The sequence below is a fragment of the Arachis hypogaea genome, chromosome 20, assembly GCF_003086295.3.
Source record: "Arachis hypogaea cultivar Tifrunner chromosome 20, arahy.Tifrunner.gnm2.J5K5, whole genome shotgun sequence".
NCBI lineage: Eukaryota > Viridiplantae > Streptophyta > Magnoliopsida > Fabales > Fabaceae > Arachis > Arachis hypogaea.
The window spans coordinates 115,665,103-115,679,043 of record NC_092055.1 but is presented as its reverse complement, the minus strand read 5'-3'; the positions used below and the strand labels follow the sequence as shown (position 1 = coordinate 115,679,043).

General features: G+C 38.1%; 1 protein-coding gene across 1 annotated transcript; it reads left to right on the top strand.

Moving 5' to 3' along the window:
• The first annotated feature begins 6,813 nt into the window (after nt 1–6,813).
• LOC112786191 (uncharacterized) lies at nt 6,814–7,224 on the top strand. The gene has a single exon (XM_025829594.1). The coding sequence runs from the start codon at nt 6,814–6,816 to the stop codon at nt 7,222–7,224; it is 411 nt and encodes a 136-aa protein (XP_025685379.1).
• Nucleotides 7,225–13,941: the final 6,717 nt, after the last annotated feature.

Below are 13,941 nucleotides of genomic sequence, written 5' to 3'. Positions count from 1 at the left end.
ATATATATGATTGTTATATATTTTTATTTACCTCTATTACAAGAAAAAACAGTATGTATAACAAATTACTAAAAATCAGAATTTTAAAACGAAAGAAATTTATAATAAAAAAAATTATTAACAGGGTTGTTGCAATACGTTTCGTTACAAAAAAATTTTGTAATAAAAAATAAAACTGTTATAATACAAAGTAATATTTTGTAACATATTTTTAATACAAAAACTAAAATTTGTTACAGAATCGTAACAAATTTGATAAATAAACTCTTTTTTGCAACAATTTAGATCTTTGTATCATAATATTTTGTTACAAAATACTACTTACTTTTATAACATTTTTTATTCTTTTTATTACAAAGATAGAAGATTTATTTTTAAATATTTAATTAAATAATTGATATATCAATCAATTAATTTTTTAAACTCGCTAACTCAACATTTATAAAATATATAATCATATAGATAATTACAATATATCTTATATGTCATTAAGATTTTTTTAAAATAAAATAAGTTCTACAAATTCAACTAAATACAACTTTTTTCTAACAAAAAATTTGTATCATATAGGATTTATAGTTCTTGACTCTTCTAGCATATTTCACTCAATATAAAGTCTAGCATGTTGGCATCAATTTTGTACATCTCCAAATATGAATAATAAAAACCAAAATTAAAAAATAACACATAACACTATCTTCATCGGAGTAAAAATTAAGTTAGAACCTGCAAGTTAAAATTTACTAATTTTTTGAGAATCTATTCTCAAAGTTCAAAGCTAGCCAATCAACGATGCAAATGAAACAAGAATTGACAATTCAACATATAAACTCGGGCTAATTACTCACAATTCAATCACAATTTAGTGAACAAATTCATTAAAGTTGCATAAGTATCAATTGTCAGACAATCACTACAAAACATAAACATTCCACCAAAATCCTCATAACAAATATACTTGATTTTTTTTAATGCTTTTACACTCATAAAATTATATAGTGAGGTTCATGTCAAAACACAAGATAAGAACATTATAATAGTTATCCTAACGAAAATCTAAACCTAAAGAGAAAGTTCTAAAGCAGCACACCATCAAAATTTAACAAACCAGTGAAACACTATCAACAAAATTATTTCAAAATCATTAAAATCAACCATCAACAATTATTTCAGTTTCATAAAAATTATAAAAATAAAAAACTTAATAACAAAAGCAGCAACATTATTCTGTTCAAATACAAAATAAAAAAATCAACACCATAACACCATTAATAATTCAGAATTAGAAAATTCAAGGTTCTGAAAATTGAATCAGTCATCAAACCACTTTAACTATTGGTTCAGTGATCCAACCGATTCAACTGTGATTCAACCGAAATAACTGTTTTATAATAAAATAATAAATAAAATATAAACATACTAAAACATAATTATAATTTAATATAAAAGTTAAAATGTCATCCAACTTTAAATACAATATATGAAGGATTAAAAATTTACAAACGTAGCACAAGTCCTAAACCCTATAAATTTGTAATGCGGACAATCACAGCACAATATATGAAATATGAAAGATTAATGATTTATAAATTTTGTAAAAAAGGATGAATTAAAGCACAAACACAACATACGCACAAACAAAAATCAATGAGGATGAACTAAAGCACAAACACAACACAATTAAGCCTAATAAAAGCACAAAATAGCACAATTTCAGCAGCACAACACTATGCCAAAAAGCACAAATACAGCATAAACTCTAAACCATAAAAATTTGTGATGAGGACAAACATAACACAAATACAACAGAATATATGAAAGATTAATAATTTATAAATTTGTAATGGGAATGAATTAAACCATAATTAAGCCAAATAAAAACACAGCACAACTCCAGGTTTCCAGTAGCACAACACTAGCTAAAAAAGAAACATAAAACACAGAATACCAGCACAACACAGCAGGCAAAGCTAATTAATAATCAATTAATCATTAAAAAAAACCAAAACATTCGATAATTATTCAATAATCACTATGATTTCTAAACAGAGCATAAAAAAAATGAAGAACAAGCACTAGTAGTAAGCATTGACCTTCGATCTGAGTAGTCTAAGCAGAGTAGGACGGAAAGTGATTGAGCGCAACGAACAACGATGAGCAGGACAGCGACTAGATGACGGCGAGTAGACGAAGACCAAATGGCGACCACGCCATTGGTGAATGAGGATACAGGTTGGAGACTTAGAGCAACAGAATCAGACCAGGATGGCAGCCTCTGAGCGTGACAGATGATGTGTGACAATATTTTCTTTATTTTTTTATTACTTTAGATATGAATTTATTGAGTTTTATTGAGACTTTAGTGTTTGAAGCCTATTTGGATGCTACTTTGAGTCGTTCTATTTTTTTTATTATTTCAGGTGAAGTTTAGAGCAGTTTGACAGAGTCCGTATAGAAGAAAAGAGAAAAATTTTGATTCTGTTGATCTGGCGCTAAATGCCGCATCTAGTGTTTAGCACCCAAGCGCTCTGAAATGCGTGCAGCCATCCGCATTTAGCGCCAGGTGCCTCGTAATGTGTGAAAGCTTACTGCCTCGTGGGGGCTAAACGCCGAGCCTGGCATTTAGCACCAAGAAGACAGCAACGATTAGAAGCTTACTACCTCGAAGGGCACTAAACACCGATCCTACCATTTAGCGCCAGTAGCATGGATCCAAGTTTATGGAAAGGGCTTCATTAGCTAGATTTGGGTTGTATTTATTTTATTTTATTTTGTTTTAGTTATTTTTATTCCCAAACACAATCTTTTGGGCTTTAATAGTTATTATTTTATTTTATTTTCAAATAAAATTAGGTTAGATATAAAAGGGAAAGATTTAGTCCTTTGGGCTTCTCTCTTCTCTTCTTCCTCATTTCAGTTTTCACACACTTTTGAACCCTAGTTTTCACTTCGAGCTGTGAGCAACTAAATCTCCCTTATTAAGGTTAGGAGCTCTGTTTATTCTATGGATTAATACTATTGCCACTCCATTTTAATACAAAATTAATATATTGATTTAAATTCAAGGATTACTTTCGTTCTTCATCTTATGAATTTGAGTGTATTGGAAAATAACTCTTGTTCTACATGACTTCTTGTTGATTCTTGAAAAAGTTATCTCACTTGAATACTAGCTTGAAAGTAAATTCCTCCTAAATCACTAATTGCCTAGACTTGACGGGATACGTGACATATAATCCTCTTATATTTGGGTAATTAGAGTTTTTGTGGCTAATAAACTAGAATTGAACCTAACCCTCTAATCTATATTAAGTGACCAAACAATTGGCGGTTGATTAGGTTAGAGGAGACTAAATCACTAAGGAATTAAGGTTTAGTCAATTACAATTTGCCATGAATTGAATCTTCTTGATTAAAATAGTTGGTAAGAAATATAAATCTGGAAAAATAAACATCTCTAAAACCTTAACTGTTCTCTCACATATTTCTCACACTAAGTTCATTGTTTGCTTTCTAAATTCTCAATTTACCGTTTGATGCTTTTGAATTCTAAAACACTATTTTCTGCTTGTTTGACTAAGTGAATCATGCAATTGTTGTTGCTTGGTCCATCAATCCTCGTGGGATGGACCCTCACTCACCTGAGGTATTACTTGGTACGACCCGTTGCACTTGCTGGTTAGTTTGTAGTTTTAAAAATCCACAGCAACGAACAGTGGAGGAAGCGCGACTAAGCAGACGAAGACGACAAATACCGAGCTCGAGGAAGCAGCTGCGATCGGTGACAGCGAATAGGGGTTGGAGACTTGAATCATGAGGAAAGCTAGATGGACGGACGGATGGACGGCAAACTTTGAGCGCGATGGACGGCGACAGTATGCCACTCCTTGCGGCGGTGGTGTAGGCTTAGAAGGCTAGGGTTTTTTTATTTCTTTTTAAATGAAAGAAAGAAAGGGAGAAAGTGGCTTTTGGATTGGAGGGGAAGAAACGAAGGATCTAGAGCTTTGTTTTATGTAAATCGGCTGGGTTTTGGTTCGGTCTGTCCGACCGGTTCTTGGCTAATTTAACAATTTTTTGGTGATTTTTGAAAGAGCGGTTTTTCGGTGTGGACAAAACCACAAAGTCTCTCGGTTTTCGATTGGACCGACCGGTTCGGTCTAATTTTCAAAAAATTAGAAAAATTAGTAACCAACAACTCAAAAATTAGAATTAATAAAATTAACAAACTTAACAATGAAGCATCATAGCACCATCAACAACTCAGAATAAAAAAATCAGTAACTAGCAAACACGGAAAAGGCGAGGCTCAGTGATGTTTTTCAACAACACAAAACTTTATCTCCAAATTTGATTTCCAGTAAAAGTTGACCGGGTTAAGCGGTTTTAATAAAAGATCTTTTTTCGAGTTATCTTTTTTCAAAAGATCTTATAGAAAAGTAAAAGTAATTTTATATTTAGATATCTCATGCAAAGAGATCTTTTTATTTGTCAATTACGTTTAGCTATAACAATATAAAAATACTTATTTATTTATTATATAAAAAATATCTTCTTTTAAGAAATTTTTTTTTTTAAAAAGATGTAAATTTTAACTTTTCAAAAAAGATGTTCTTTTAATTTTTTTAGTACTTTTACTTCTACTATTAGAAACTTATCAAACACAATAAAATATAAAAAAAATGTATTTTTATTTAAATAAGATCTTTTTCTATCAACTTAGTACTCAAACAAGCACTAAAACTAGTTTAAGAATACTATTCTCAACTTATTAATTAGTTTCAAATATATACTTTAATTTAAAATCAGAGATAATCTAATTAGTTTTTTTTAGTTCATAAAATTAAATTAAAAATCCTAATTTTTCAAATAAAATTATCAAATTCTCATTATTTTTTAATTACTAAAATTTTAAATTTTAAATAAAAAAATTCAATTATTATAGAATTTATATGATTCCAAAATATATAATTTTAAAGTCAAAGTATTATCAATTTGACTTAACTATTTTAGTGCAATAATTTTTTGAATATAAAATTCTAAACAAATATAATAAATCATAAATAACTCATTAATTTGAAGTCTTACATTTAATATCTTAAAATAAAATTTTTTATTATTTACAAAAAAAATTTAAATTTTGTGATAAATAAATAACTTATTACAAAATATTTAGAGCTTTTGAAATAAATAGATATTTTATTAAAAATTATTTTGAACTTTTGCAACAATATAATCTTTTATTACAAAACACTATAATATTTTGCAATGAAACAACAATTCGATATGAAAACTAACATAATTTGTAATAAAAAAAATATGTTGTTACAAAATATTAAAACATTTTATAAAAAAAATTTATTATTATAAAATATTTTTATTATGTGACAATAACTTATTATTGTTAAAAAAATCATAATTTATAATAATTTTAAGGTTGATACAAATTTTTTGTTATAAATATTTTTTTTTGTAGTATTCTATGTATTTCTCTTAGTTCTTTTCTTGATTCAGTAGGAATAATATTTTTTTTAGAATAACGGTCGTTTAGTCTATTTTTTCTTACGCATTTGTCCCATTGTTTATAGATAATAATAATTAAAATATTTTATTTATTTTTAAGTAACTGTTATAAATTGATCTTTATAATGTAAATTTTTTAAATATTTAAAAACAAATAAAAACCTGTTACGGACTACTACAAAGTCCAGCCCAACTAGCCGTCGGGTCGGGGTACCACCTTTGACCCAGGCCCAAACTACCCCCACCAGAGAAATCCAACGGGTCGGTTCCCGGTACCTGACCCGACCGACGCCCGGCTTCACCACCTACGCAACCCAGTGCATTACGCCTAGCAAACCGGTCAGGTCGGCTTCCTCGAGGCCACACCCGAAGCCCCGACCCGAAGTTCAGGACGACCAGCTCCTCCCACGTGGACAAGGACAACTCACGAGCGTTCTGGCCAGTGGGCTAGGTCACCTTTGGGACCTCCAGCACAGTATATAAGGGGAGAGGTCAGCACTCCCCCCAAGGTACACATCATCTTACCTAATTTGGCTATCCTCTCGTACGGACACTGACTTGATCGTCGGAGTGTCCTTGCAGGTGGCCATCCCCCCTCGTCCGTTCAACCACCACTCCCGCCAACCTCCGATCCTGGACCAAGAGCCTGCTCCGAGTTACTTCAGGGTCTCGCCCTCTTATCCCTTCACCGTCACCCGACCCGTCGAATACCCGAGAACCTCAGGTAACGAATATTGGCACCGTCTATGGGACCCTAGAGCAAACATGGAGCGACTCCCCACTTCGGAGGAGCTCCGCAAAGGAGGCAGAGCTCGCCTGAGCAGGGCAAGCTCGATAGCCCATGCTGGCGGATAGCCACGATCCTCCGTTCAACCGAACCAACAAATCTATACCAAGACCCCCGAAAGACGTCCCTTCGGAGGAACGGGGGCCGACAGCGCCAAGATTATGCAAGAACTCAGGCACAGAGTACAAAACCTTGAGCGAGAGCTGGCAGCGAGGGGCCGATCCCACGGAGACGTCAGCCACTCCCGCGGCGACGCCAGCCGATTCCACACCCGCACTCGCTCCCCCTCCCGAAGACACGAGAGTTGAGAAAGGAGCCTAACAAAGCATGATGAGGCGCATACACAGGCGACCTCCCGACCTACCCAAGGCAGGTCCGAGAGCCGCAGGGAGTCCCAGAGAGGGAAAGCCAAGAAGCAACAAGATCCCATCATCAAGGGAGCCACTCCTTTCCAACCCTCAATCCTCAAGGTCCAGCTTCCGAAGAGCTTTGACAAGCCGATGGACATGAGGTACGACGGGACTAAGGACCCTCAGGAGCACCTCACAGCTTTCGAAGCAAGAATGAATTTAGAAGGAGTAGGCGACGCGGTTAGATGCCGGGCATTCCCTGTAACGCTAGTCGGCCCAGCGATCCGATGGTTTAACGCCTTCCCACAAGGATCCATCACAGCTTTTACGGACATTTTCCAAAGCTTCCTGGCTTGGTTCATGACACACATAGCCAAGGCAAAGCACCCAATCAACTTGCTAGGGGTTACCCAAAAACTCGGGGAGCCGACCAGGAAGTTCCTAGATAAATTCAACGATGAGTGCCTGGAGATTGATGGCCTTACGGACTCAGTCGCTAGTCTCTACCTAACGAACGACCTGCTAAACGAGGACTTTAGGAAGCACCTCACTACCAAGCCTGTCTGATCCATGCAAGAAATTCAAAGCGTGGCCAAGGAATACATCAATGATGAGGAAGTGAGTCAGTTCGTAGCAGCCAACAAACGGCAGCTCCCAAACCCCCCAGCTCGGCAGGCCCCCCAAATCGACAGGTACAAAGAAGCTCCCAGGGACGGCACCTTAGGCAAGCAGTCCAAGCAACCCCCACGGGTAGGAAGGTTCACAAACTACACGCCACTTATGGCACCCAGAGTAGAGGTTTACCAACAAATTGCAGACAAAGGAATCCTATCCAGACCTAGACCATTGAAAGAAAGAACATGAGGCAACAAAAGCCTTTACTGTGATTATCACAAGGGATTTGGTCACAAAATCCAAGACTGCTTCGATCTCAAAGATGCCTTAGAGCAGGCCATCCGAGAAGGAAAGCTGAGTGAATTCTCCCCGCTCATCAGAGAACCGAGAAGACGAGAACGAGAGTGCTCCGAGGAAGATCGCAGCCGAGCTATCAAACCAAGACAAGAACCCATGGGGGATGACAATAACCCCCCCCCCCAATAATTTGTAGTCAACATCGTGGTCGGGCACGACAGCTGATGGTGGCAGAGTACCGTCGGTAAGGAATTTCACAAGATTTTCGCATTGCAAGTATAGCCCTCAACCGACAAATAATCCGTGAATCAAATTTCGAAGGAATTGGTTGTCACAAGTTCAACCCCAATAAAAGTAACCGAAGTATTCAAACCTCGAGTTGTCTCACAAGGAATGGGCAAACATGTGCATCAACATTGGTTAGAATTCCAGGGTTGTATAAGTCATGAGCAAGAAATTAAACTAAGAATCCTAACAAGCAAGTAATCTTGAAATGCAAGAAACTAATTCAAGTAACTAAAGCAAGGTGTGAGCAATCCCAAACTAATAAGATAACATCCAATATAAGTCTACTCTAAAACTAAACAAATAACTATGACTAAGACAAGACAATTAGGATTTTTGGATTTTCAAATATGAATGATAAAACAACTCTTGGCTAGACATGGAAATTGGGGTCACTATCCTTGTCTAATAACCATATCTTGACAATTATGAGGAACCAAACCCATTAAGTCTACTTCTATACTTGAAGTATGTTAAATGGTTTAGTCAACATCAATCCATAAGGTTCAACCTAGCTACTAATTGACTTAGTAGTAGGCTAGTGTCAATGGTTATCAAATTGACCACTAAGGGTTCCCAAATCATCAAATCCATTAGCCCCAATGACTCAAGTTTACCCAATTTCCTTAGCCTAGGCCAAGAGTAAAGAGAACTACTCCATAATCAAAGGAAATATTTCATCAAACACATGGTAAACATTACTAAAAGACATATTCAAAGTGCAATTAAATTGAAATTAACAAGTACCCACTAACAATTATCAACATATAATCACTCAAACAATACAATTAATCATGAAAATCATCAATGTAACATTAGCAATTCAAGATTCACAAGATTCATGAAATGGGTATAAAATGACAATTGACAAGAAAACATAAAACTAACACAAGATCTAAACAAAATTATGCTAAGGAATTCAAATTAAGCAATCAAAACTAGTAATTAACAAGATCCAATTCAGAATTCAACAAGGGAAGATCAAATCAAACTAGATCTAGAGAGGAATAAGGGTTTCTTTCTCTAGAATAACAAGAACCAAAAACTAGCTAAAAATTGTGTCTAGGTGTGAATGAATGATCCCCCCTTTTCCCCCTAGCATCCTTGGGTCTTTTCCATGCAGAACCAGCTTGAATTTGGGCCTCTTGAGTCTCAAAAATCGCCAGGCATGATTTCCTTTAATGAGGTCACGTGTAGCTTATCGCGCGTACGAGCCATGCGTACGTGCGCGCCGATTGATTTTGTGATCCACGCATGCGCGCCATGTACGCGTGCGCGTCGGTGTAGATTTCCCTAATCTGCACGGATGCGCCGATCTTTGCGCGCCGCTTCCAGCTGTCCTCATCCACGCGTGCGTGCCCATGCTGAAATTTCCAAATCCAAATCTTCATGTTCCTTCCTCTTGTGCATGCTTTCTTTCTTTCTTCTAGGCCATTCTTGCCCTATAAATTCTGAAATCACTCAACAAATATGTCACGGCATCGAATGATAATAGAAGATGATCAAATATATCAATTCTAAGGCAAAAGAAGCATGTTTTTCATCATGGAGCAAAATTAGGAAGAGAACACAAAACCATGCAATTCTTGTGAATAAGTGTGAAAAATATTGACACACCTCCCAAATTCTACACAATATAAACTACAAAATTGGGGTTTATCAAATCTCCCCACACTTAAACCAAGCATGTCCTCATGCTTAAAATAAAAAGACCAAAGATCATGGTAAGAAAGGATTTATTAAATGTAAATTTCCTAAGTAAATGCATGCAACTAATATAAAATCATCTATCTACTTGGTCAAGGGTAAATCTATCCTCCAAGAACACATATGAGCATACGGGGTGAAAATGATATGTAGTTCATAAATCCTACCAATTTGAACATTACTATGAAGTGCATATAACTTGCTAGATGAACGCTTGTGAAAGCCGGGAACAAGGAGTTGAGCATCAAACCCTCACCGGAAGTGTATCCGCTCTATTCGCTCGAGTGTATAGGGTTCGTCACTCAATCCTCTCCTAATCAAGCTTTCCAAGATTTGTCTTTCATCTATACAACTATAATACAATACCTAGCTACCCATGCGTTTCACTTTTTGCATACTCATGTATTCTTTTCAATTCACATCCCATATGCATTGTTATTATTACTTTGCCTTGGGGCATTTTTTTTTTTCTTTCATTGCTTTCTCTTTTTTTTTTTCATATTTTTGTTTCTTCTATTTTTTTTTATTTCTTACATTCTCATATATACACATAAAAATATTTTTTTTTCTTTTTTTTGGTCCCCTTTTCTTGGGGTTTCATGTACAAAAGTTTCAATGCATATGGTTCAATCATTCAATACATGAGTATGTTCCCAATTCCCAAAATTTTCAATTACAATTACAAATACACCTCTTTATATCTATCCAAGTTCCCAAGTACACCCTCCCATTTGAACGATACACACCTTCACTTACCTAAGCTAATCAAGGATCCAAATCTAGGGACATTCATTGTTTTTCACTTAGGGTTGTTGATGTGCTCTATTTAAGAACAAAGAGGGTTTATCATGGGCTCAAAATTGGTTAGCAATGGTACATAAAAGGGTTAAGTCCATTTGGGAGAAGTGACTATTGAAATGATGGCCTCAATCATGTAAATGCATTCATACACAAAGTAATGGACATATAGAATCAGACAAAGTAAGGATTACAATCATAGAGAGAGAATAATGCACACAAGAATGGGAAATAGTGGTTAGAAGGTATAACCACACAATAGGCTCAAAACTCACATGCTTGTGTTCTTAGCTCAATCACTTTGTTCCAAAATACATTCTTGAAGCAAGTTTACCGCAAAAATTTTTTCAAAATTGGTAGGTACCCCGAAATTACAGTTTCTTGGGGAAGAAGTCATTATTTGACCAAGTAACTCTATAGAGACTAACTATCATGCAAAGGGTATTTACAAGCAAGACTAACTACAAATGCAATGTATTGGCTACTAAGCAAAAGATAAATCCATGTGTGTTGAAAGGAAGAGATTGTTACCCATGGAGATCGGTCGAACGACTTCCCCACACTTAGAATTTAGCACGGTCCTCCGTGCTACCAACAATGCGCAAAGGACGGTCAGGACCGGAACCTTCACTATCCCCTTCATCAGAGCTCCCATCACTTGGGTTTGAGGTGGATGTGAATATTTCGGGTTCCTCCATGCTAGGAGTAACACAACGCAGAAGCTTCTTAATGTAAGTGTATCGGCGTTGGTTGCGCTGCTCATATCTATCAATCTTCCGGTGTAGATCTTCTATCCTTTGATGGGTGGATCTTTGCCGTGGTGGTGACGATGAGGTAGAAGGAATGGTAGATGGGAGGGCTATGTCAAGGCTTGGGTTGTTCATAGGAAGATGTAAGTATTTTCCGCTTGGGACCACATTGCTCTTAGCCAAAATTATAGCCTTCATAACGGCATTCATAATGCCAGGGGGTACTTATTGCTACAAAGTAATGCCCTTTGGGCTGAAGAACGCAGGCGCCACCTATCAAAGACTAATGAGCAAGGTCTTCCATGACCTCATCGGCAAGTCAGTAGAAGTATACGATGACAACATCCTGGTAAAAATATCAGAACCGAACAAACTGATAGACGACCTCCAGGCTGTCTTCAAAGCACTAAGGAAATTTAAAATGAGGCTCAATCCACTCAAATGCGCATTCGCCATGAAAGCAGAAAAATTCTTAGGATTCATGATAACACAAAGAGGGGTAGAGGCTAACCTAGACAAATGTGAAGCCGTCCTCAAAATGACAAGTCCTGGGTGCGTCAAAGACGTACAACAACTCACCGGGAAACTTACAGCTCTATCCCGGTTCCTCGGTGCATCGGCAGAAAGAGCCATCCCATTCTTCAACCTAATGAAGAAAGGAATCACGTTTGAGTGGACTCCGGCATGCGAAGAAGCGTTTAACCATTTCAAAAAGATACTCTCAGAACCTTCCGTACTCAGCAAGCCTAGAGAAGGAGAGCCCCTGTACTTATACCTAGTTGTAACCACACAAGCAATGGCGGCAGTCCTCCTCCGAGAAGAAGACAAGACTCAACGCCCAATATACTTCATCAGCAAAGTACTCCAATGGGCGGAGTTAAAGTACACCAAGTTGGAAAAGTTGGCCTATGCCCTACTGACCTCATCCAGAAGACTAAAGCAGTATTTCCAAGGGCACGTGATCATCCTAAGAACCGACCAAGCCATTCGGCAAGTCCTCCAGAAACCCGACCTCGCAGGGAGAACGATGGCATGGGCGATAGAGCTGTCTCAATATAACTTGCAATACGAACCTAGGCAGGCAATCAAAGCCCAAGCCATGGCAGATTTTCTGGTAGAGGTCACAGGGGAGGCTCCCGATGTACCGAACACACGGTGGAAGCTCCACGTTGACGGAGCATCCAACCAAACATTCGTAGGGGCCCGGATCATTCTTGAAAACTCGGTAGGAGTAGCCTATGAACAATTAATCAAGTTCGACTTTCCAATCTCCAACAATCAGGCAGAGTATGAGGCCCTGATAGGAGGGTTAATATTAGCCAAAGAGGTCGGAGCATCAAAGGTGGTAGTCAGTAGCGACTCCCAGATCGTCACCTCTCAGATAAACGGCAGCTACCAAGCCAGGGACTCACTACTACAAAAATACCTAGAAAAGGTAAAGGAGCTATGCAAAAGCTTCGAAGAAGTCACAATTCAGCACGTCCCTAGAGAAAGAAATGCCCGAGCCGACCTCCTTTCTAAATTAGCATGCACCAAACTCGAGACAGGAAACAGATCCTTAATCCAAGGGCTAGCAACTGAACCTGCAATCATCATGTGCATAGCCCAGATGCCGAACCCCTCCTCTTGGATAGATCCTATCCTCCAATACCTAGAGCATGGCAAAATCCCCAAGAATGAGAGAGAAGCACGGACCACCAGAAGGGAAGCCTCCAAATATGTGATCATACAAGGGCAATTGTACAAGCGAGGACTCCACCAACCCCTACTCAAATGCCTACACCCCGACCAGACGGACTACGTCCTAAGCGAAGTCCACGAGGGGTGTTGTGGTCACCACATCGGGGGAAGATCGCTGGCGAGAAAGATCATCCGAGCAGGATATTACTTGCCCACAATGATGTCAGACGCCCAGGAGTTCGTCAGAAAATGCAAAAAATGCTAGAAAAATGCCAACTTCCACAAAGCACCACCCGAAGAACTCAACCTGATGATAGCCCCCTGACCTTTCGCCCTATGGGGAGTCGACCTCTTGGGGTCGTTCCCACCTGGGCCTAGGCAAGTGAAATACTTGATAGTAGCCATAGACTACTACACCAAATGGGTAGAAGCAGAACCACTGGCTAGCATATCTTTAGTGAATTGCCAAAAATTCATGTGGAGGCAAGTGGTCATTAGGTTTGGAATCCCAGAAACCGTCATATCGGATAATGGGACATAGTTCACCGACAAGAAGTTCAAATGATTCCTATCAGGACTAAAAATCAAGCAAAGGTTCTCCTCAGTCGAACACTCCCAAACCAATGGCCAGGTGGAGGCAGCTAACAAAGTTATCCTAAAAGGGTTAAAGAAGCGACTTGAGGGAAAGAAGGGCTCATGGACAGACGAGCTAGCTTCAGTCCTATGGTCTTACAGGACCACCACTCCAATCATCTACCAGCAAAACCCCCTTTCGACTCATATAAGGGGTCGACGCAGTCATTCCAGTCGAGGTCGGGGAACCGAGTCCAAGGTTACTCCTCGAAGGAGGAAGTGAAGCAATAGAAAAAGATCTGGTCGACGAGACAAGGCAAATGGCGCACCTAGCAGAAACAGCGATAAAGCAAAAGATATCCCTAAGGTACAATGGCAAGGTGCTAAAAAGAAGCCTGGGAGAAGGTGACTTGGTCTTACGATGCAACAACATAGGGCTGCCAACCCCAGGAGAAGGCAAGCTAGCTGCAAACTGGGAAGGCCCTTACAGGATAAGAGAGGTCCTCGGCAAAGGAGGTTACAAGTTAGAAAAGTTGGATGGAAGCGAGGTACCGAGAACATGGAATATGGCAAACCTGAG